General features: G+C 38.1%; 1 protein-coding gene across 1 annotated transcript; it reads right to left on the reverse strand.

Annotated features, from left to right (window-relative positions):
• Positions 1–864: 864 nt before the first annotated feature.
• LOC141437510 (transforming growth factor beta-1-induced transcript 1 protein) lies at positions 865–21,189 on the reverse strand (the record flags this gene model as incomplete). The annotated part of the gene is given in 5 exon segments (XM_074100935.1): positions 865–1,975; positions 2,613–2,747; positions 3,940–4,035; positions 17,835–18,008; positions 21,133–21,189. Coding segments are annotated over 5 exon segments (537 nt in total), but the record flags the coding sequence as incomplete, so codon positions are not given.
• Positions 21,190–26,455: the final 5,266 nt, after the last annotated feature.

The raw sequence follows: 26,455 nt of genomic DNA on the forward strand, positions 1-26,455 counted from the left end.
GTCTCTTGACGACTGGATGGCTAAGTGGTTAGAGAACCTGACTACGAAGCTTGAGGTCCCGGGTTCGAATCCCGGCCGGTGCAGATATCTGTATGAATAATAGGAATGTTTGTTCTCGGGTCTTGGATGTTTAATATGTATTTAAGTATGTATTTATCTATATAAGTATGTTTATCCGTTGCCACAGTACAAGCTTTGCTTAGTTTGGGACTAGGTCAATTGGTGTCAAGTGTTCCATGATATTTATTATTATTTATTTAATGCATCCTCGCACGTTTCTGGGGGAACGCAACCCTACGGGACAACGGCGTGTGCAGGTGGCAAGTTGACTTTCATTATGGCATTCTAGGGAGGAGACCTTAGTTCATCAGCTTTAAATTTATAAAAGGGGCATAATAATATCGTTCAAAGGGTAACTGGAAGAGATCCCTTTAAGGGATAAGTTCGCTTTGTACATCTTATTATCCTGTCTTCTGTTATTTTCATGTATTTTTATGTACAGTCAAGGGCAAAGATATCGACACGGCCATAGTTGCAAAAATATATATACACGGCCTTAATGTTCAGTGCATAAAGTCGTGTATACATATTTTTGTAACTTTGGCCGTGTCGATATATTTGCCCTTGACTGTACAATAAAGAGTTTTACAATACAATATGTATTTCCCAAACAAAATATTTGCGGCTCTTTCAAATTTGGACACCTGTGTCCAACATAATAAAGATGCCAAAAGGCCGGCAACACTGAAATTTATCGATTTCGCTAATTTACGTAAAAACATTTACAGACTTGATTTAACATTTAAAAATTATATTTTAATAAGTTATCTTTTAGGATATTTTCTATGTAAATAAAAGAAAGCATTTTAAACAAAAATAGTTTATTGAAAAAATAATCAAGAAAAGCACATTTTAATATAGCTCTTGTTGAATACAAAAATACATACGAAATAAATAAATACCTTACAGGTAGCCCTTTAGGATGACTTAGCCATACAGTATCACTATGTAACTTACACCGAAATATGTCTTTACGTTTTTGTTAATTATAATTTATAAGGTTTGTGCATTAAGATTACAATAATTTAAAATTAAATAGTTGTTTGAAAATATTGCTTACGGCGAATCTCATTTGAAACCCAAAATACGACTTGATATAACAAGTTGTACTTGGTTCATTAAAATTAATTATTATTATTTGAGTAACTTAATGAAATTGGTCGGATAATGCTAATATTTGCGTGAAAGAGTCGCTTATAAATGTCACATATGTTCCTCTCTTTCTCAGCGCTTAGATTAAATTGTGATAGACCATAGACCTCTCTTAAAACTGTCATCTGTGAACAAGACGTTGCTTTATAGTTATCTTGCTTATTTAGCAAAGAATTTAACTTTTTTTCAAGAGAGTTCTGCTCTTAACAAGTACCTACAAAATAAATGTAATAGATACACATGCTCAAAAATAGCATGCTTGAAAGTATGCTTATAAGCATGCTCATTTCAATCTTTGTTCTATTCACTTGCTGGAAGTGCTAATTAGTAAACTTTCCTCCAAGCATGCTTCTGTGCTATTTTTAAGCATCTGCATCAGTACAGCTTTGGGTATAGCATACTAGCGTTAATCGCATGTAACGTTTACATCCATGCATAATGTACGGACGAGGAGGAGGGGGATATGCATCCATTCTTTTCGAATTCGTGGAGGGCGTTTAGTCCCCCCTTCCGTGGTTGCTGGTTCTGTGGTTGGATATGAGTGTTTTAAGCGCGCTTAATATACTAGTATGCTTAGGGAGGGTTCGGTTGCTATGGCGTCTATTCCCATGCTAATTTTTAGCTCGGTATTTGGTGGGCTTTACAAATTAGACCTTAATTAGTAAGTGCACTTGTTCTTGGTCCCAGTTTAGGCGCATTTGCCGCAGAGGGGCTTGTTGTCCATCACGGAGAAGGTGGAATCCGTTACGGGGTTCCTGCAGTTCTGTAAATGAGATAAAATAGTCGTTATGATCATGTTAATGGAAGTATTGACGGACTCATGGAAGTCAAATCCATTTGGACTTAGAATGCTACGAGTATTTTCTGTAGATGGACCCTTTACTATTTTTCCATCGACTTCAAAATAACCTAGCTATGAAATAAACATTCTTAACACAAGCTTTTTTTGCTGACTGTACTTCTTGTTGACTGTACTTGCATTGTCACCCAAACTACATTTGCATACCAAATTTCAAGTCGATGCTATTAACCGTTGAAGAGTTCCGTCCAGCGGAGACAATCCTGGCTGGACTACCAGGATGTCACTACTAGATTATTGTATTGTCACGCGATTTACATAAGTATTCCAAATTCAAAGTCAATCTGACTACTGGAAGTTGCTCAAATTGAAATTGCAAGATTTGATTACAGACAGACAGACTGACAGACAACGGGACAGGTGAAACTAAATAAAAGCTTGTAAAAAGGAGGAGTTTCTCAATTCGATAGAGTATTTTTTAAGGCAAGCAATGGCACTATTGGTAAACACCTGGCGCGCCAAAGCTTTTCTGTTTTTAACCGACTTCAAAGAAGGAGGTTCTCAAATCGTCGCTTTTTTTAATCAAGCATTGACCACTTACGTTGCAAGTGAAGCATTCGCGATGCCATTTGGCGTCGAGCGCGATTATAGCCTTGTCGGTGATGGGTTTGGCGCAGCCGGCGCAGCGGGCCGCGAACTTGTCCGCGTAGCACGCCGAGCAGTATGGCCGGCCGGCCTGGAAATAACAAGAGAGGTCTCTTTACATCTGCAATCCCTTGGAGATTTGGAAAAAACTAACCCCCTTATTCATAAACGACAATCAAACCTATTTTAGTTAAAATGCCGCTAAAATTCGTTTGTCCTTATCTGTCACTTGGACATTTGTATTTGATAGAAAGGGACAAAGCATTTGTTAGTTAACATAGGCTTGTTAAGTTTTATGAATAAGGGGGTAAGTCTCTAGCTTCATTAAAAGCTGATCTCTGTCTGAGTTCTAAATAAAATAAGTTCTTATTTCAGACAGACATGCTTATTTTAACGTGTTCGTGTTGATACAGGTTTTGCTTAGTTTTAAAATTTGAACGACATTTTAGGTGTGCGAATCTTTAGCCAGCAGGCTAGTAACATTATACAAAATAAACCGCTTAACAATTTTTTCTTTTAACTTATAAAGTCTTATTATTATAACCATAACCATATTTGGTTAAAGCTGTCAAGCTGTGTATTATTACAATATATCTATTAGGTGGGGTGCAGGTGCAGGTAGGGGTAGGTTGCAGGTGGTAGGACCTTGTGCAAGGTCCGCCCGGATTGCTACCACCATCTTGCTCGCTAATCCTGCCGTGAAGCAGCAGTGCTTGCACTGTTGTGTTTCGGCGTGGAGAGTAAGCCACTGGCACTTGAGGTATCCCATCTTAAGCCTCTAGGTTGGCAACGCATCTGTAATACCTACGCCTGGTGTTGCAGATGTTTATTTTTTGTTTGCCATCCAGTCGAATAAAAAAAAATTAGGTTAAATATAGCACCGCTGCAATTGCTGGCTCTAATATAAGTGTGCAGTTAATTTACGACCCCGTATTTGGGGCCCCGGAATGAATGACAATAATGTACCAGCTGATAATCCTCATGTTGCTATTTAGGTAAATGTGCTATGCTATTTTTGGTAGGCGTTCTTAATTTGTGAATAATAAACACCAAGGCAAGAGGTTTCCTCAAAAATTTTATCTCATATTCTCTGACCATATTTCCCAGTAATAGACCCCTGCAACTTGATATTGAGTTGAGTTTTTGCAAAGTAATTATAGACTTCATATTATGTGGTTTTTGTCGCATACTTAGAACCCTCGTAGGCCTTCGCCGACTCAGCCGGGCGATCGACAAAGGCTGCTTTGAAAATCACAATATCAACAATAATATCATCAACATACCTGTTCCATGAATCCTCCGCCTCCCAGCTCCTTCTTGCAGCCGCCGCAGACGAAGTGCTTGGCATGCCAGGACACTCCCAAAGCTTGGATCACACGCTGAAATAGATAAACACACGTCATTACTAGGCTTTATTTAAATACTGGGAGAGACATTAGAAAGCCGCAGCGCGAGGAATTCACGTTAGGCACGTTTTGGAATGTTTCAGGGGTTAAAAGGTTTTATTTGTAATTACTTCTACTTGTCTTACTTCAGTTGAGAACCTAATCCTCGTCTCTATCGACAGTGTGGTTCTGTCTTAATGATCAGGACACGGGACAGCACGCTTGAAACTGGGACTTGTAATTTATTGAATCAGGCGTTACTTTGCGGAGGTCCATATTAATGAACTTCTAAGAATTTCGCTGGAACATCACAGGTGTTATACCAGTTACATGAATGCATGCTCCGCCATAATATGGCACGCAAAAGTCTTAATCTAAATAATATATCTATATCTAATGTCAATTAAGTCACACAAATTTCATTTGCTCACCCGCGACCTTATAATCGCTTAGTTTATGCAAGATATGAAAGAAGAAAGATAGAAAGAAAGGTTTATTTTGGCTCCATAAGTACCACCTAAAACTAAGACTAAAAGTAGCACTAAAACTATGTTACTTGGTGACACCACAGGATACCAAAAAGGGTCTCCACTCAGCATGCAGTTCCTTTTGCTCTGAAGATGAGCTCTGGTTGAGTTCGAAGCGCGTCATTGTAGTGTGGTGGTGGTGATAAATGGGTTTGTGTGATTTGTGTGTGTTCTCACAGTGTGGAGGTGGAGGAACTGCATAAACACGCATATCTTGCATAAACTTAGCTATAATAAAGTCGCGGGTGAGCAAAGAAATTCTTTTAGTTCACTGGGAATTATGGACGTGTGGCATCCCTAACGTATAACACTGAGAATTTACTCATTAGGCAATAATCTATGCTCAGTCAAGCCGGTCTTGATGCCTTGGAAAAGTCTTCCTTGCATGTTTTGCCCTTTTTAACATGCAATAAACTACTCCAACTAAGGTGTAAGGTCGAAAAACAGTTGTGTATGCGTAAGTGAAGTAGTGCACCACGGTTGTATACTCGAACCAAGTGCATCGTGACCCAGTGTGGAAACTTTTCGTAAAAAGTCATAATGACATCGCATTGCTTGACAAGGGAATCGTCATGACAGTTACTACGAGAATGTTCTACTGTGGGTCAGGAATCGAATCGTTCGACTGTAGTTATTTTATAGCAGTTTTGTCTTTAGGAATATCTTAGTTAGAAAATGTTGATTTTCGAAATTTTGCTACGGAACCGTAGTTACTTAGGGTTGGCAGGCCTCCCACTGGGCGGATGAGTTGTTCATTGTGACGTTTTAAGGGTGAAGTCTCTGTTCAATAGTGGACATCTTCCGGCTGCTGATTATATTAGTAAAGAGACTAGATACTTGTCGACGATGGCGGTGGGGAAGTACTTTGCTGTATGGTAACTGATACTAACTGAGCACTGCCTACACGACATAGAAACACCGTCAGAAACAACAACAAATGATTAGTCACAATAATGAAGATTTAGTCTACGTACGGCTCATTGTTCCAAACATTGGCGGTGATGTCATCAAGGAAACAAGACGGCTTGACTCGCTCTCTATGAGCTATGGGCTCGATCTATCATTTGTTATTATACATTTTATTAATTATTTACCTATTTTTATTATAACGAGCCTTTACCCTCAGCTTTTGCTCGCGTTCCTATAGATTTAATTTGAATTGAAATAAACTTGTGTCCCTAATTTAAAAATACATAAACCTGAGGTCGTATTGTCTAACGCCGTAACGTTCGCGATCGCATGCACCATCTCTTTCTACCCTTGTCTTAGGCCGTGTGACAGAAAGAAGTGGTGAAATCGATCGTGATTACAAGTGTGTTAGATATACGGCTTTAGGTTTAACTTACGATAAGTATTGGAACAATTTTTTCGCTCATTTTAGGTACTTGTTAAAGAGTATTCTGTTTTACTTGTCGAGGACGAAACAAAACAAACACATGCGCATTTTCGTGTTAATATTTCTACACACGATACGAGCACTGTAAAAACTTGCACAAAAATTAAAATAAGCACACCTAGTTACAAAAAGTCGAATCATAATTACATATGAGGAAATGTCAGTCAAAAATGAATACGCACTTAAAACATTACATCAATATTATCAATGAACGGTTACTAATAACTACTGATTGATTGCCATTAAACTGTTACGAATGACAGCTTGTATGGTGTGTGAATGTGGTATGTGGATAATAGTCGTGTTGTACTAAATGGAAGTGCCAGATGGTCACCGGCAGTACCTACTCTTAATTCGTCTCGACACCATTGCTTGCGTTCCGTGTGGACTATAAAAGTGTATGTATACCGGCAAAATTGTGTAAACGTCCATATATATTAATAACTTATAAATTAATATCATGGGATAATTGTCACTAATTCACCTAGTGTCTGAGTAAGCAATGCTTATGTTATGGGCATTGGGCATTCGGCAACGCATAAACGTATTACGGAGATAGAGCCACATTAGAGAGATCTCTCAAGGCAGATATAGTCACTAAAAAAACTCTTACCTCGATATAGATAATCTTTCTGAGCGAACTTTATCAATATTACGTCAAGGTTCAATTTTGCTGACATATTGATTTTAGATACAAGATTTTTTTAATGTAGTGTCGATTTCCTGGATGGGGATCGAAGTTCGAAGAAAGTGGGAAGTTGTATTCATGCGACACAGTTGAGAAACTTCAATAACGCGATGCAGGGTGTTGGAGTTTCTATATTTGTTCATTAGATGGAGCCAGGAGTTGCTACAATGCTTAAAATTTAAGTTTTAAATAGATAAAAACTTACTTAAATAGATATTAAATACTCGAGAACAAATATTCGTACATAATATCTGACCCGACCGGGAATTGAAACCGGGACCGCAAGCTTTGTATTCAGGTTTCGTAACCACACTGCTGTCCGATAATCAAACATATTGTATGGTTGAATTTAACTAGATGGCTCGTAAAAGCGAACATAATAATTAAAAAAAAAAAGTACACCTGGGCGGCCTGCTGCGGCTCGGAGTTCTTTTTTAACCCCTGACGCAAAAACAGGGGTGTTATAAGTTTGACCGCTATGTGTGTCTGTGTGTCTCTGTGTGTGTCTGTCTGTGGCACCGTAGCTCTTAAACGGGTGAACCGATTTTAATGCGGTTTTTTTAATTGAAAGCAGGGTTTCTAGCGATGGTTCTTAGACATGTTTTATCAACATCAGTTCATTTGCTGAAACTTCTTCAGAGATTCTTATACACACACAAACGCACACACACACACACACACACACACACACACACACGTCACGCACACACACACACAAAAACATCACGCCTCTATTCCCAAATGGGGTAGGCAGAGCACACGAAACGTTACCGCTTCGGAGTCACTTTAGCAATTTTAGGTTTAAAGTTTGACAAAAACGGTACAATAGTGTCAGGTTGCTAGCCTGAGATTCTTATTATCTCTGGGAAAAGTGAAATCAATAGCAAATTTCATCTTTAGAGCCGTTCCAGAGAGAGACGGAAACAGAAACTTCCTTTATTTCGCAGTAGTCGGTCAAAAAGGTGATCCCGCTGTTTGGGCTCGCGGCAACCAACGAACGAAACGGTGACCGCAGGCCAAGGCCATGGTCGCGTGAATGCACTACTTAATGCAGGCAGGTGCGACTGTAGCGGTTTTAGAGATGACGTACTTAATGAGCGGTTTATTAACTGCAGAGTTTTATTAGGTGGGTGGATCGACTATTTCTTGTCGTTTTTCTGTCCCGTCAGCGAGGGGACAAAAGTAGTTTTAGATGACCAATTACAGAAGGGGCTTAAAACTACCACAAAAATGCACTTTAGGCAAATTTTAACCCTATAACCTTTTCCAGGCATAGTGTATACAGCAATCACATAAATGTACACAAATAATCGACCTTACTAAATATACAAAATGGTACAAAATAATTTTAATTCGTTTTTAAATTAATCCCTCATAGATAAACAACATAAAACTATGATTCATTTATTGGTAGCACATCTAAGTTCGCGGGGCCTGGAAAAGGGGTAAAGAGTGACTCAGGAGACCGTAAACTATATCAACAAGTGACAAAAAAAAGTTGATTGACCCAGGTATAGTTTTTTTACGCTTCGGCAAGATTCTCGACAAAGTCCCTAGCTACGCCAGTTATACGTTGTTATAGAGATTAACTGTCTTGCCAGTGGTTCCCAAAGTGGTCCGGTTGATGCGTAGGGGTCCACGGGAGACCAGACGGGGATCCACGTTGACTTGAAAAATGCTCTATGAGAAAAAAAAGTTTGGGAACCTCTGCTCTAAACGAGCCTCGTCCTTGAAATTATCGCCGCTTACAGGAGACAATCCTAACCCTAATCTTGATCCGCGTGCTTGCCGACATTATATGGAGTCAGGTGTATCGACGGTTTCTATCCGTTTCTTAAGACATCCTTTCCCAAAATATCCGTTCCGAACGAAAAGTTTTTTTAAACGACCTTATCCCCAATAGACCCGTTTCTCATAGCTTCTCAATGTCAAAACACCCATTTCCCATAGTACCCGTCCGTAGGTATGCCAAAAGATCCGTTTCTCACAGCTTCGGTGTGTCGAAATACCCATTTTACTGTACGATTTAAATTCGGGTTTTGTTCCGCGTAGGTACCTTGATTTGCACATTTGCGCCCTGATCACGAGCAACTGTGCCGAAATATCGAGCTTCTCTAAACCATAAAATTAGTAATGACCGCGATAGTATGATTGATTTTTGGAGTATTTTTGTATTTTTTATTTCGTTTCCAAATTAGTTACTTTTACAGGTATCCCGTGAAACTACAAAAAATACAAAAAACAAAAAGTCAAAAAGGCTCCAAAAATCAATCATAATTTGATTGCTTAGTAGCGACATCTCTTGTCTGGGTGAGCGGTTGGTTCCGAAAGAATGTGACGTCTGTCGACGCAACAAAGATGTCGCTAGTGCTGCTGCTTAAGTAGCATAGTAGAATAAGCAACCTGAGATATGTATGCATAGGAAAAATTCGTGTCTAGATTCTTGTCCAGCAGTGGTGTAGGGGTTATAGCACGCAGCACGGAATGCTGAGGACCTGGGTTCGATTTCCAGTGCTGGTCTCTGTTTCTGGTTATTCTGTGCATCCATGTCTCATTTTGTATTCACGACCGCGATAGTTTAAAACAGTGTGTACAAATACCCATTTGTCGTACCATATTTTTGCCGATAAAACATCAGACGGGGTTCGTTTAGACTTTAGAGAATCTCACCGCTAGTCTTGCACGTTGACTCTCAAATAGATAAAGAACAAGTTCAACGTGTAAAAACGAGTCGAAAGTTAGAAAAACATTTCAAACTGGCAACGATTTTGCTCATTTACTTAATATGCAATATGTGTATGCTATTTAATATGACGAGGAAGCTAAAACCAGTGGGTAACACTTTCCTCTGTCCGTATAAGGCCGCGCGCCGCACTGAGTCAACAGAAGCGACCTTAAACTATGCTCTTATGGCTATGACCTTAGTTATTTGACAGGTCGATTAAAAAACAACATTTTTATTACCACTGTCACTTTTCACTTAAAGTTCAACAATTTTATAGTTAATGAAAAGACTTAGGGTCTTAAGTTAAAAAATTGGATCGTTATTCCTGAATTACGGGGCCCTAATTATGCACTAATTTAGGGCGGGGAGGGAGGTACAGTTTCATACGATTTGATTGACACTCTTAAAATCCTGGGTAGTAGTTCCTCCAGTTCTACCTGATAGATCGTGATTGCTCGAAGTTTCAGCGCCGTTATGATGGATGAAGAAATTACGAATAGATTTTAATACTAAATATGTTGATTGAGCTATCAGTGTTGTATCTGTATTGTTTGTATGGTTATTTTTATGTATTTCTGTTATTTTATTGCTCTTATTTGTTGTAAAACACATCACTGCTGTTATCGATTCCTGGCTAATTTTTATTATGAAAGGTTGCCTAGAAGATATAGCTCTAAAGGGATTATGGCTATCTATTGCGTAACTTGTATTTTTCTTTTTTAAACTTGTTTTCTATAAAACTTAAACGGTGTTCAATGAAGAGTCAAAATATAAAAAAATCCTCTTACTCTGCCGCAATCCAAAAGTCGCGGCAAACTGAGAAGTAACTATTTTTTTTCTTTTTAATAGTAATCTTTTTATATTTCACTTGATTTAATTTACAAATGAAAAAATGCAAAATAATACAGAAAAAAAATAATTACTTCCTTTCCTTAACATTTTCTTAAATTTATGGTAAGTACCTGATGTGTCACACACATTAGTTATAAATTAGGTGTTGTTGATGTCTTTACTAAGTGGGTGGAACGAATGGTGACGAACATTGCTTTATTAAGATTTTGACTGCTAATAGGTTATGTGCCAAATATGGAACGGGTATTTTATATGACTAGTTGTACCTACGCATGTAAAATCCTCAAATCTCAACCACTGTTTCTTAGGGCGTGAAGTTTTTCACGAATGTTCTTCGAAGGCAGGAAGTTTCTTGAAGGAATTTATTAAAGTCATCATCATCACAAATTAGCCATAGGACGTCCACTGTTGACATAGGCCTTCCAATCGCTTCAGTTGGAAGCGGCTTGCAACCACTGTGAACTTGCGGCTTTAATCAGGTCATCCGTCCATCTCGTTGGTATTTATCCTACGCTTTTTTAGACGACCAGATGGCCTAGTGGTTAGAGAACCTGACTACGAAGCTTGAGGTCCCGGGTTCGATTCCCGTGTCGGGGCAGATATTTGTATGAAAAATACGAATGTTTGTTCTCGGGTCTTGGGTGTTTACTATGTATTTAAGTATGTATCTATCTATATAATTACTCGTATATTTATCCGTTGCTTAGTACCCATAACACAAGCTTTGCTCAGCTTACTTTGGGACTAGGTCAATTGGTGTGAATTGTCCCGTGATATTTATTTATTTACGCTGCGCTTGCCAATCCACGGTTTTCATTAGAGACCTTTACGGCCGCTACGGCTATTTCTCCTTCGTGCTCCATGGCCTGCCCTTGCCACTTCGACGAGCTAATCCGCTTGGCTATGTCGGTGAGCCTCGTTCTTCTACGTATCTCCTCATTTCTGAATCGACTCTGTTGAGAAGCCCCGAACATAACCCTCTCCATATTTATTTTGTGTACAATTTGACGATCCTTTTGTGAATTTATTTTAATTACCTGACATGTAGGTACTCGTATTTATAGTGTATTTTTTCATTAGGTAATAAATAAATCTAATCTAATCTAATCATAGCTCGCTGAGTAACTCTGAGCCTATGAGGTAAAGGCTACGTTTATAAACTTGCAGATCAGCAGGGCTACTACGAAACTCGAAACTCGAAGTTCGTATCGTACCGTCCCTCTCGCTCTCGTATTAAATAGTATAAGTGTCAGAGGGACCGCACGACTCGAGTTTCGAGTTTCGTAGTAGCCCTGCTGATGTCCACATTGCAATTCTAATTTCCTCTTTTGTTTCATGTTCTCGCTTTATGAGCATGATGACGCTCTTTGTACACTCAATGAGCGTTTAATTTAAATCGCTTGCCACGACAAATAAATCTTTGTTTAATGTTTAGATGTTTTCCTTGACGACATCTTCATGCAGTTGTTTTTCTTCCACTTGAAACGCAGTAATTTAAAGACAAATACGTGAATAGTATTGAAGGAAATGTCTTAACTTGGCCAATGATAATTGTAGGAATAGTTAGTGTCAAAATAGTTCTAGGCCACCACGGCTGTATTTTGTGGTATCCTTTCATTTCATCCAAATTTGAACAATTCATGATTGATTTTAAAACAATGGTCTTGGTAATACCCTATAGGTAAGTGGTAAGTGGTAAGTTAGGTTAGTTTTATAAAAAACCTGAAAAATTTAAAGTTTCAGAATAAAATGAATTAATTTGGCCAAATTGAAACATTTAAAGAAATGTTTTAGTTAGACAATAGCGCACGATATTTTATATGCACGTTTTTTTGCACGGCTTTTTTAGGTATAGATCAATTTACATCTAACGCCTAATGATCTTATCAAACGATCAATTATAACCGGTTATTAATTATCAATAGAGTTTCATTATTCACACGTCGCACAGCAAATATTGTCAAGCCGTTACTTAATATTTTACTGCGTTTATTTTATCTGCTCAAGTGTTATGCACACAAATTACACCATAAATATAGTGCCTACAAACCTCGAGAAATACAAATGTTAAAAAGAAAACACCCCATATTTTGTATGATGCCTTAGTATACTAGATACTATGTTGCTTAAGAGATTTTTTGTCCATTCTTTCGATTGGCATCACAAAGATTGTGTTTTTTTTTTCACATAGCTTGTATTTGTTTACTCAAACTTAGATATTGAATTGTGGTACTATTTCAGGAAAATACACATTGTTACACAATATTAATGAGTGATTCACAGGCAGTCTCATGTCGGCCGCGTTTTTTGCTACCGTGCAAGGCAGGGAAACTGCCGCATCACCTTCCATTTAATCAATTATTTCTGCTACGTTATTAAATTTTTGTTTGTCGTGAGGTCAGCATGGAATGGGATTACTAAACTAATCATTATCGCCGTCAGTCGAAAGACGCACATTCCTGGATATAGGAGTCAAAATAACGACACAATGACAGAGCTTTCGGACTCCCGCGACTTTTAACAAGTCATTAGTCAATCTTTAAACTATTCATTTGTTTAATTTTACACGCCTAAAGACTATAACAACTCCTAGCACCATCTTGTGAGTGAATTTAGGAACCCCAATACCGAGTCTTCGTAGGACTCCTCGGCCTTCGGTCCGCAGGCATAACATCTGCCTGGAGAGAGATCCATATATTGTGGCCCTTCGTTATGATGTGACCCTTCCTTGTATACCGTAGTTCTACGACTAATTTGGACCATATCTTCACGGATTCTGATCGGGTGTAGTGCAACACCACTCTAATTGTAACACGTCAATGACGTGATGACATCATGAATGCAAGTTTCTGCATGCGGAAAAACTTTGTAGCGACTTTAATTTGGACTAACCCAACAACTGGACGAAATATTCCGTATTCACCAATACTTTGTATGATTATAGGTATATTATAGTTAGGAGTCTCTTTTATGGACGACTTCATGTCATGATTCACTCATTGTTTTTTTTCTTCGTATCAGTTACTAGTTACTTATGTTTAGTCGAGGCCATTGATTACTTCCACCGTCTATTGTAGGAAGATTAATATATTTAATCTAGTTTTGGATTATTATCCCTTTACAGGATTAAGATAAGTCTATGATAACCTAGCTATTTTCGTCGGTAAACAGGGTAACTGCGTAGAAATAATTTCAATAGATATTATTGTTTTTGAGTGTGTTCCAAATAGGGCTTGCACTATCCGGTAACTTTTTATTATCCGGATATTTCGGATATTTGAAATCTCAGTATCCGGATATCCGGTTATTTTGAATAATTTGAATAATTTTCCAAATATTTAAAAAAAACGCTAAAAACAATTTTAAATTCGTTTCATCAGACGAATAGTGTTAATTAACTTAATCACTGATTGTCTTATACGCACAAAAATCATTATTTTGTCACTTTAATGAGTGAACTTAAAAACAGTTTATAACTTCTCTGTCACCTGCTTGTTGTTATTTTGCCTTACGGACCAAGAGCCCACGACAGCCAGACCTTCGTTATATTTTAAAGGCTGAAAGTTTTTTTTATGCAAGGTGTTCATTTTTAATATAACTGAAAACCGGAAAGCACTTTGCTCAGAAATACTCAGAATCGAGAGTAGATTCGATTCATCATGTCAGCCGAAAGACGTCCACTGCTGGACTTAGGCCTCGCCCAAGGCTCTCCACTCAGACCAGCTTGTGCTTTCCGCATCCAACGCAATTCAGCGATCTTAACCAGGTCGTCGCTCCATCTTATTGGAGTGGAGGCCTACCGACGGCTCGGCTCCGCGGACGACTTTCGAGAACCTTCTAACCCTATTGGCCATCAGTCCTGCGAGCACGCTCACTGCCACTTCAGTTTCGCAAATCTTCGGGCTATTTCGGTAACCTTAGTTCTACTGCGGATATCATCATTTCTGACTCTATCCCGTAGAGAAACCCCGAGCATAGACCTCTCCATAGCCCTTTGAGTGACTTTGAGCTTCCTAATGAGGCCCATCGTTGGCGCCCACGTCTCAGATCCGTATGTCATCACTGGCAACACACACTGGTCAAAGACTTTTGACTTCAAGCACTGCGGTAATTTGGCCGAAAAGACACTGCAAAGCTTCCCGAATGCTGCCCAGCCGAGTCGGATTCGACGAGTGATCTCTTTCTCGAAGTTAGACCTACCTAACTGAATCGTTTGTCCCAGGTATACATAGTCGTCAACAACTTCGAGCGCAGAGCCTCCGACTATTACGGGAGCTGGCACAACATTAGACATGACTTTCGTCTTGTCCATGTTTATTTTTAAGCTGACTCGGTCGGAAACAACTATGCTGAGGTCAGCGAGCATAGCACTGAGGTCCTCCATAGTCTCAGCCATGACTACAATATCGTCGGCGAATCGAAGGTGAGTGAAGTACTCCCCATTATTGTTAATGCCTCGTCCTTTCCAGTCCAGAACCTTAAAATCATCTTCCAATCCAGCGGTGAATAGTTTCGGTGAGATCACATCTCCTTGTCTGACTCCCCGCTGCAAAGGAATAGGCTTCGTGCTCTGGTCCTGTAGTCGGACTATAACGAAGGATTATAACGATACTATAACGAAGGTCTGGCTCTTTGCTCTTGCTTTGTTATAAGAATAAACAAGACAATACAATACAAAGCGTATTGTAATTGAACACCAAAAAACATTCATTATAAAATGAAATCAGAACATAAAAGGTAGGGTAGGAGACGAGAAAACAGGGGTCTAATCGCTAAAAAGCGATCTCTTCTTCTACCTTCTTATTCGACCTGACGATGTTATTAACATAGAATCAAGAAAAAAGGTGATCAAAGCAGGTGTGTGTAATGTAAGGTAAAAATATATAGAAGATTGAAAAAATACATAAAATATACACATACATTACTTACATACACATTTACCAAAAATTCATCATCGCCAAACTACCAAACAAGATGTTAAGAATGAACCTAACTAATAAGTATTGCATGTAAACCTTCCTAATACAAAAGAAATGTATATGTGTGTATGCATACACTACACTAACCTCTCACAATGCGCGAGCGCGCGCTTAATATGAGATATTCGAATTATCCAAATTATCCGGATAAATGAAGATCTTCCTATCCGGATTTGAAAATGGGCGGATATCCGGATAATATGGATATCCGGTTATCCGGATTGCAAGCCCTAGTTCCAAATCATTTCCTTTATTGTTTGGACTTGTTTAGCTAAATTTAATAATTCCCTGTTCGTGCGTGTGTTCTCTTGTCGTCTTCAAACCTATATCGAGGGAGAATTTATCTACAAGACATCCAGGCTTTATTCTGTGTCGTCGCGCTCATGCTTGTAGTATTTAACAGGAATGTGTGTGACACGATACGAACTTCAAATTTCGGAGTAGCCCCGCTACTCCTTCTTAGACTACGTCGTCCCTTGTCACCGGTAAAGCCGAGTTTAGACTTGCAAGAAAAATCGTGCAAGTTGCATTACATTGCGGCGCTCGATTGACCACTACAAACTCGTTGGCTTTACGGCCTCGCAATGTAATGCAACTTGCACGATGTTTCTTGCATGTCCAAACTCGGCTTTATTGTAATCCAACGCAAACCTATATACTGGGGCATCCGTCCTAGCCAAACCGTCCGAGAGACCAAGTACCTACTTCTATTAGCGGAGCGGAACGAATCGCGAATATTCTATAGTCAATAACGCAACTCATTTCAAATGTCATCTTCAGTAAGCAATAACGACATATTTCCGTAAACATGAAAACTACAAAGTAACAGCCATTTATACAATCGCCAACTACGCGGTGAACTAGCGTCTTTCTCAAACAAATGCCATCTAAGCCCGGCTACGGCTTTAGTGGCAGCGCGGCGAGCGCATTCTCTGTTCATTACGTGGTTCAGATACTACTCGCTCAGCGGTTAGTGGTCCATGCGCGTAATGTATTAGAAAATCTTTGGCCGCCGCCGGCTACGCATGTCGTGGTTGGCCTTATGGAGTAATAAACGCGTGCTGTAAATCGTTTACGAGCGTGGAACACCCTGTTGACATTGAATCACTGTGACAGCGTCTTTTTCCAAGTAACCTTAGTCATCAAGCAAAAACATTATCAAGGTTACAATCGTGTAGTCTTTCTTTTTCACTATGGGTGCGAAGGAAATGAGGCGAGGAGTTCTGAATTTTAGTCTGTAGCTTGCCGTATACCTATAAAATTTTGGGTTGGTATTTATTTAGATCTCGAAAACTGCCCTAATGGTTTCGATAAAATTTGATACGTGGGGGTTTCAAGGGTGCCGATCTAGCTTAGTCTTATCTCTGAGAAAACGCATGATTTTGGGTTTTAGCAAAAAATAACTCCGAATAAACCTCGAATGCCTATCTACAAAAAAAAAAAACGTGACTGTCTGACACTGGCAAACATGTTCTCTCTCAGTGGTTCGAAAAGATGTACTGAGAAAAGATTTTTCGAAAGGATGCCACGGTATAAAACTAGTTGAATACTCGTAATGATAATTCGTATTATCGTCTGAAATAGACCAGATTACCATGCAATGTAAATTAGGTACCTAACATTAAGATGAAAATATGCGTCATAATTCCAAGTAAGGCTAAACATTAAATCGTCGCCATAACACTTGGCGCCGTCTTTTATCCCTGTGTGTTATTCTTTAGGCTACTGTGGAAATCTAAAAAAAAAATTCCTACCTTTCCCGTGAGAATTGCAAGAAAATCCTTTCTTCTCAGTGCATCTCTATGATCCCCAAAGAATTTTTGTGCCAAAAGTCAGTCAGTAACCTTATTCTTTTCTAGGAATAGGTTCCCGCGACTTGTGTTTATGTGACTTTTCGGTCCACTTGCAACCAGTTATCAAACCCACAGTCATGCATTTAGCGCTTGGCACTTTTTGACGTCACTACTGGCGGCAGTTAAATAACTGCCTGCACACCAACCGCAAATATCTACCTCAGTTGAGCCTGTCGTTACTATTATAAATGGAACAATAACCCTGTCTGACTGTCTATCTGTCTGTAACCTCTTTCCGCTAAAACCGCCGAACCGATTTAGATGAAATTTGGTATGGAGGTAGTAAAGGGGGAGGCCTGTTCTAACAGTGGACTTCCCACGTCTGATATGATGAATGATGATGATGATGGAGGTAGTAGTCTGCCTCGTTGGCTCAAGTGGATGAATATTTCTCAAAAAAGTGTCCCGTCATGAAAATGTTAAGAAATCAGTTTCGTCAAGAAATTATTAACACTAAGGACGAGATCATAAAACATAAACTGCATAAAACATCCAAAATTTCTTAACGTCAGGAAAACGTCTCGAAACCTTGTGAGGAAAAAATCGTAATTTTGTAACTACATCGAAACTTTCTATCGGATCCAACAACAAAGATGACGTTTTATAACCTTTATCACAAGGTTTTGTAAGTATATTTAAACACAATATTACTTATTTTTTCGTGTGAAATAGCGTCAGGTTTTTTTTTTTATATGTAAGTAGACAACTGAAAATGGTCAACTTTTTGAGAAATAGTCTGATGCGAAACTTCAAAAATAGGTGTATGTACGTACGTCGGTGATAGGATCCCCGCAGCCGTGGCACCGAGGGCTATGGTGCTCGGTGAAGCAGGGCACGCAGTGGACGGCGCCGTCGTGCTGGTGGAACTTGGCACCGTCGATGGGCTTGCGGCAGGTGTGGCACTGGAAGTGCTCCGGGTGCCATTTCTTGTTCAGCGCTGTTACGATCTGTTGGAGAGATGGACGGTTAACAGGGCTGGATCATAGGGGTGTTTGCTCTGGATTTAGCGATTGTTATTGGGCTTGTTTTATGAATCGTGTTTGTAATATCTTTCAATGTTTCTTTTCTATTCTCTATTTGTTTGTTTCGGTGATCATCGGGCACCGCTCTAAAGATTTCAATGTTGTGTGGGGGCGAACAATAGTAATTTATAGCTAAGGGATGCTATTAAGGGGCGAAATGAGAGGAACTAAACGATTATTATGGTAGAAGCTACATTATTTGTACTGTTAATAGGTACCTAAGCATTTTTATTATGTTGAATAAAATGACCAGTAATTTTCGTAAAGTAAGGAATTTTAACCGGTATCATCATTCTTCTGCATGAAATCCAGTAATATACAGATAAAGGTGCAGGGATGAATATACGGACATATCGCCCGACATTGTCAGTTTTGAACGTCGGTGTGATAGGATAGGATGCCGGTAAAAAAATAAAATTAAGTGCGGGTAGTTCGAAAACCCCGCGCGTTAAACAAACGCGTAATACAACCTACATTTCAGTGTAATAGTGATCACGGCTGTAATGTGAGCAAAACTTCGTGGCAATTTAAACGATATTTTATTACGTGAAAGTCTCGGGAGTGTTTATAATTTATGCCAATTCTTAATTTAACCTTAATTTATAGACTATTAGGAGAACGGTCTGTGTGGCGCACGGCACGTGTGATTCACGTAAAAATAAAGAATGACATCGAAACTGTCTTAGCAATTTCAGGCCGTTACGGTCAAGGCGATTTAATTTTAACTTGTAACTCACAGTCATTAGTTGAAAGTCAAGAAAAGTGTTGGACAATTTTAAAAACGGTATGCGGCAAAAATACCTATAACAATTAGCATTTACAGAAATGCATGGATTTGCACGGCCAAGAAGAACTCCATTAAACTCATTTTTAGCATTATTTGTTTTTTATTTTTTGTTTACAAGCGGCTTTTCTCGCGTATACCATTAACCATTAGGTCTAACGGGTAAAAAATCCCATTGGAATTTCCATAACTACATTTTGATCTTTATTAACTTTGTATGAGCAACACCCGTTCAAAATGTCATCTCTAGATAGCGCTTGAGAATTCGGAATTTTATTTAAGTAGAATACATTCCGATCCCGCAGGTTGTATGGGGATAAAAAGTAGTCTATTTGATAATCCCGAGTTCCAGTTGTTTATATAACAAATAACAGTAACAACGAAAGAAACACTGACTGACAATCTTTCACATCAGCCCTCAGTGCATCGCAAATTCAACGTGTTGTCTATTTGACCAATTTACTTTTACAGTACTAAATCACTCCTCTGTTTACGTTTATAGTAGAATTAGCATGACGAGGTGACAATTCCAAATTTGTCCGCAAGCAAAGATAAGTTTGTTGTACAAGCCATTTGGGCATCGCTGAAAATAAATGTGAAAACACTTTGTTCTCGCGGTATTTTTGGCACGTTTAGTTTTAATTAATAGTGCCAGTTTTTGGAGGAAAAATGTCGGGACGATCTATTTTAATAAGGAATTTGCAGGCATTGAGAAGTTGTCAGTTATTATTTACCCTAAAGTTGTGGCCTAAAATAATGCCAATGATGTCTGTCAACTTAAAAGTTGGACTTTTGCGACATATTTTGATAGGAGATTGTTTAAAAATTGATAGACCACTTATTTTGCTGATGGTAAGCATTAAGCACCAGCATTAATATTTGCTATAGTATAGCGGAGCGTGCAAAAATATCTGACACGTCCTTCCGGCCCTAGAAATAGAGTCGTATCAGATATTTATGCACGCTTGTTGTGCCAGATATTGGTGCTGGTGACTGTACATTAATAATAATAATAATAATAAAATCTTGTTTATTCGTGTAACATTTAACAATAAATAACCTAAAATAAACTCTCTAATCTCACTAATATTGTGAATGTGAAGTGTGATATCATATTTTTACTTAAACTCTTGTGAGATATTGATAAAATTACTAAAGCAAACGATTCAACTCACAATTTAATTTAGTAGTTTGAGTGTGTTTATATTTGCGTGTGCTTGTTATGTTTTGGGCGAGGTATGTACATAACTGACCTCTTGAATAACAGACTGCTTAGGTAATTTCCAAATTCCAGTAAAATTCCAAAATCTTAGGCCCAGAAGGACCAGAAATAGATACTAACAGCAAAGTATACGACACAACTGTCTACTGCTCGTATATTTCAATCGCAGTCAGCATGCAGTTAACGTGCAGTTGTACCAACTACAGTGGAACTGCGATGAAAAATCCATGGGCAATCGGCAGTTGCGGTTATGAACTGCTGTAGGTATAATTTCTCGTAATTTTGGCATCGATATTTCAGGGAGGCATATTATCATAGAAATAGGTAAAATTATTAATAATGAATTCATTACTATTGACGTCATTATACCTAATAAATTGCACCCGACACTAACCCATACATAAAGTAATATTACCTTATCGACATAATTAATTAAAAGGTAGAAGGTACAATCGCCAACTTCCATATCTACACTATACTCGTACATTACGACGCGTCGATTCGCTTGCCATTGTTATGAAATTGTACACTTTAATCGTCGGCCCCTGTACCGCCGTATCAGTTGATAAATGATATGGAGATTATGTTTATCTCTTTGAACTTGACAATTTATATTTTTGTGTATGATTACTGTCACGTAAGCGCAGTAAGGTTCTTTGGCCCGGTTTTACTAGGTTTCAATTTAAACAGAGATTTTTTTGACGTCTCTTATGTGGCTGTCTGTCATTGATTTAGATTGTAAATTTTAAAATTTGATCTTCAACAATAACTGTGAACTTTTATGTATTTTTTTTCTAAAATTCAACATTGTTTTGTTATTTTTCGATTTCACCAAAAAGTTTATTACCAAATCGTTTTTTAGCAATGAACCGAGCCGTTTGTCGAAGTTAACGTAAATCAAAATAAACAAGGCGTATAATAGTGTGGGAATTATTTTCGGGTGCCTCGTTTCAAAGGTCATACGAAGAAGGGTTTGTAAAGTACCTACATGTCACCCTTCTTGAGAAATTACAGAAAAATGTACATTTTTTTTTGATACTCACTCTGCCATTGATGACGGCATTGCAGCTGCTGCAAACTGCGGGCTCGTCTTTGCTCGACTGAAACAAAAATAAAAAACGTTAACTCTTGCAGTCTATTCTCGTAATTGCAATGGCAATAAAAAAAAATCTAATTGTGGTAAATAAAAGCTATGTGTTAACCTCATTCGACTTCAATATGAGACGGCATCTTTCCTCAATCAATATGGATAACTTGCTGTAGTTCCTTTCTTTTCATACTAATAATTCACCTTTTTTGTACTGCCAAAGCAACTACTGCGAATAATCCTTTAGTATCACAATCACTAACATACTATACCGATAGCAAAATCAATTCTTGTATAGTTTTTTAAAAGAAAATCATGTCTGGCATATAGATCTTCGAATTATTTGGTGGCTACCTATCGGTAATCATCGAAAACATTTTTTCTAGTAAATAAATCAATGGTTGGGGCTCACAACATTGTGGAAATTTCCAGATTCTTTCATATTAACTTGACAACTATGAACAGTAGGTATGCATGCAGACTCCACGTTGATATAGAATTCTACGGGCCAAGACCGTGAACCAGAAACATAGTGATGACGTCATAACCAAAAATCAGCATAAAATTCCAATACAATGAAAAGCAGGACTAATCTAATCGACGACCTTGGCGCACGGTGCAGAACGCATACGAATGACATGTCCGATAAGCATCAATTTTGTATGACATGACATCACCACATGCAAATTCTTTCCGGCAGGAAGATGTGGGATGTGTTATGTAAGGACTGTTCGTCTTTCGGGTGTTGTATGTGGCATACTTTATTTTTCAAACTGTAAAGGAACGAACACAGTTGGACAGCATTTACGTTGTAAACTGATGATGATTAGAAGATCGATTCAGGCTTATATCCTCTAAAGTTAAACCTCCGGAAACACAAGTAGATACAGTTCTTACCACCCGTCCCTTTAACCTATTATATGGGGTGCGAATGTAGGAGTGAAACGTAAGAACTTTATTATCACCCTTTGTTTAATGGCGTATGTGTTCTTGACCCAGCTGTTAAAGGCTACAAGGAAGCATGCAATAATGCAGGCCTTAACCCATTTGGATCAAAGAGAGCGAAGTCAAGAAAGTGTGTCGGAATGGTTATGGGACAATGGGTGTAAAGCATGCTTTGAATGTTAAGGTGGTTTAATTATTAGTTTAGTGGTTCAATAGTTAGTATTAGTTGGCAGATTAAGTTATGATCGCATGGTTGAAGTACTGCTTAATCTTTTGGAGTAAGTACCTATAGGCAGACAGAAGTGTTTCAGGTCTTTGATTCTGGATTCTAGCGGTGTTTCGCGTTATTTAAGTATCTTTGTATGTATGTTTTAATGAACTTAGTTAATTTTAGTAGTTGTGCTATTAGAGTATTTTTTAGTACTCGAGAAAAAAATTACACCCTTTCCATCCAAATTCTTACAGGAATTTAATTTGTGTACACTTGTGTGTGACCTTTATACTATTAATGACACTTATTTAAATCGATGAGATGCAATAATCATCAATAAAAAACTATTCATGATTTGATTATCATCATCATCTGGTGGATCTTGTCCATCATCAGAGACTAGTTCTGTTCAAAATACAAACTTTCTGTATCTCTATTGCAATTAATTAATTAGTCAATTCCAATCATATGTAACTAGGCTCACACAATATAAGTACATCTCGTTTATGTAACATACATTAACATCCATAAAAAGAAGGCGATGAACGTTATAATAATTGACATAATTGACAACTGCTGTTTGTTGTCATTAAAATTAACCTAATTTCTTGACTTATATGCATAATACTATCGGACAGGCGCGATGTCTACATACTAATATCACTATGAGTAATTAATGGTTCATAAATTTAATGAAAAATGATTTTATGTTTATTGTCGTAGAATTGTTATTTCTACAGTTTTAAATAGTTATGTTGACACTGAAAGTTGACTTTAAAACTCTCTACTCTACAGCACCAAATCTTGAATAAAATATTTGATTGAAGTTAACAAAGTAACGAAAATTTAAGAAGGGAACAAAAAAAATTAAGTCAAAAAATAAAGGACATGTAAAGGAGGCATTTGAAGCCTATTTGAAATATAAACAATTATTTTCATTTTTTGATGTCGACGATAAAACACAATTCTTAGACACCTAATCACTTTATCGCCCTAGGGTTTTATTCCATTGCATCATCGTAGCCATCAAGTCGAGTGAATCGATCGCGGTAAACAATGTCAATTGGTTGACCACTTAGAGACTGATATATGTATTGTTTGTGGCATAACTTCATTAAACGCAAGTACTTAGTTACGTGATACTTTGCATATGGGCGTGGCAGAGTTTGCCTGCTGGGGGCCTACCATGATCTTTCATAAACGATCCAAACGCAGAGCAGTTCAATTTAGGCACCTAAACTGAATCGTCGAAATTGGTACCACGACGTTTATTTCTTAGAGCTGAGTCTCAATGGTTTACAAGTGAATGAAAGACCGATATTGTCTCTAGTCTGAAACTGAAACGCTAAGTCGCGAAAGGGATGCCGCTATATGCAAACCAAATATTGTATACTAAAACCTCTTTATTTTGGAAAACCATAACTCTATGTCATTCCATGTTCTTAGCAACCGTTGTGTTGATTACAAATAAAATGTTTACGCTGTCACTAATCCACAAGTCTCTTTTCTCACTGAAAAATTTGTTTTATGAATGAAGAGTTAAGAAGCACAATGTCGTGAGTACCTATGAAAAGTTATAAAACTTGAACATAAGTTTAAAAGTTCTTGAAATTCATTACTTGAAAAAAAGCGATCCAAAAGAATTGACCGAATGAGTAACTTATACTGAGTCGCCAAATTTGACACTGAAGCGATTCAATTCCCACTCAAGTTAAGCGTCATGGTACGAAAACCGCTTGAAGTGAGTGAATGAAAATGTCTGTATCGCTGTCGCTGAACCGTGCTTGAACTGAATCGCAAAAGTAACGTCGTGGTACGAAATAGCGATGCAGTTCAGTTTAGAGCCTAAACTGAATCGTATTAAGAGAGCGTGGTAGGCCCCCTGTTTGAATTGTTAGTCCCGATATTCTACCTACTGCACTCGAAGACGTTGACTAGTTTTAATTTAATGGATCGTTAAGTTGTTTTAAAATTTGTGATGGAAATTCGACGCTCGTTTGTGATTGCAAATTAATTATTTTCTCATTTTGTCTGGCAGTTGACTGGTGAAAGGTGTTTAGTTACCTACCGGCTATAATTTTAGTACGAAAGTTAACTTAAAATTGTCTAATGTCCAGACAGATTGATTCTATGCAGTTATATATTTTTTAAATACCTTTCTTATTCCACTCGTCTCTACTCTTGACCAGCTCTTTCCAATCTGATATTATTATTATTATACTAAATTAAAAATATTATTTACAAATTCGCCGTAATGGTGATGGTGACTGTATACATACTACTCATGTTTACCTACACATAATACTTACTATAAACTATATTGTTTATAGGTAGGTAGGTATCTATTATTTTTTTATGTGTCTGCACGAAACTACTACACTACACTTATATGCCACTAATTTACAACTATACCTAATACAAAAAATACGTAAGTAGGTACGCAAGACGAACGAACTAAAATCGAAATCGAAAACGGCAGCTCAGCCTTGACTAAAGAAAACTTAATCCTCCTTAAATTATTTTATTTGAGCCGCGCGATGTACTTTTGTTCGTAGTGAGCCTACTTGTTCTCTTTTACTATGGTTTTACTAAGGATACTTTGAATAGCCTAGCTAAAGTTGCATAGCTCCTTACTATCTGATTGATTGCACTCTTTACGTTCTTCCTCTAGATATGGGATTTTAATCGTCTTCACCACTGCTTTCTGTCACACGGTGTAGGATCATGGTGGAAAGAGATAATAAATGCGATTGCGAGCGCTCGGGAGTTTGACAATACTGCCACAGGTTGGAGCGTTTTCAGATTATCCGATCCGATATCGGTATCGGACGACGATGGTCTACACCCGATAGCCGACACCATGTGCTATTTTCACATATTTCCGACAAAATCGTTCCGAGACGATCATTTGCTCGATAGATTAGTGCACTGCAACACATAGACAATTCAGATACACGTATAGCACACATAAAAACATCGTATGACAGCCCACGGACTTGTACCGCCAACATATAAAGAAAGAAAGAAAGAAAAATGATTTATATCGGTGTCGGCTCCAATATCCGATATCGGGCCGGACAGTATGAAAGACAGGTACATATTTCATCGTCGATAGCTCTAATATTAGAAAATCGCTCGCCCCACCGCCAGTTAAAGTGGCTAGGTTTTATATATCCAAATTACGAATCCCTTTAAACTCTGAGGCTTGGTTTGAATACTGATCCTCAAGACTTCACGCTCTGCTAATTACTTGTGTGCAAACAGTTACTGATACCACAGCCGCTCTTTGTGTGTTTACTGGAATCCTTTAATCAGATCACGACCGTATGTTGAAGAGTAACTTGAGAGTGAGAACGCGGTCAACATATCGTACGCGAGATCACATATAGTTACGAACTTAGAACCATTTGATTCCTGACTTACAGTAAAACGGTCTGAGAGTAAGTTGCATTAAGTGAATTCCCTTGTCAAGCGATGAATGTCGATATTATCAGTCTACTTTGTGTTAAACTTACAGTATTACTTTTGACTTTTTGATTTTGATTAAGGGAACATTCAATGGGTCATATGATGTTAATTTGCCCAAGACACTAGTGGCTAACCCTTACTATTTAAAGGATGGTAAAAACAGTGTTCAAGATTCCAAATTATGATTGTTTTTTAATTGATATGTGTTTGTAATTATATTGTTTTATTCACGCTATTTAAGATAAATAGGCAATAATATTGAGTTTTTTAGACTGTCAGGTCTGAACTAGGTTTTTATTTTTAAGTATATTATGCAGGATGTCTCTAATTCTTTCAGGAAAGTTATTGAGTCAGTTTGACTGAACGCCGACTCCAAAGTGTATTTTTTTTTATTTGACTGATGGCAGATGAGCAAATGGGTCTCCTGATGGTAAGAGATCACCACCGCACATAAACATCTGCAACACCAGGGTATTGCAGACGCGTTGCCAACCTAGAGGCCTAAGATGGGATACCTCACGTGCCAGTAATTTCACCGGCTGTCTTACTCTCCACGCCGAAACACAACAGTGCAAGCACTGCTGCTTCACGCAGGATTAGCGAGCAAGATGGTGGTAGCAATCCGGGCGACCTTGCACAAGTATAGTCACGCCTT

Source organism: Choristoneura fumiferana, chromosome 17 (genome assembly GCF_025370935.1).
Source record: "Choristoneura fumiferana chromosome 17, NRCan_CFum_1, whole genome shotgun sequence".
NCBI lineage: Eukaryota > Metazoa > Arthropoda > Insecta > Lepidoptera > Tortricidae > Choristoneura > Choristoneura fumiferana.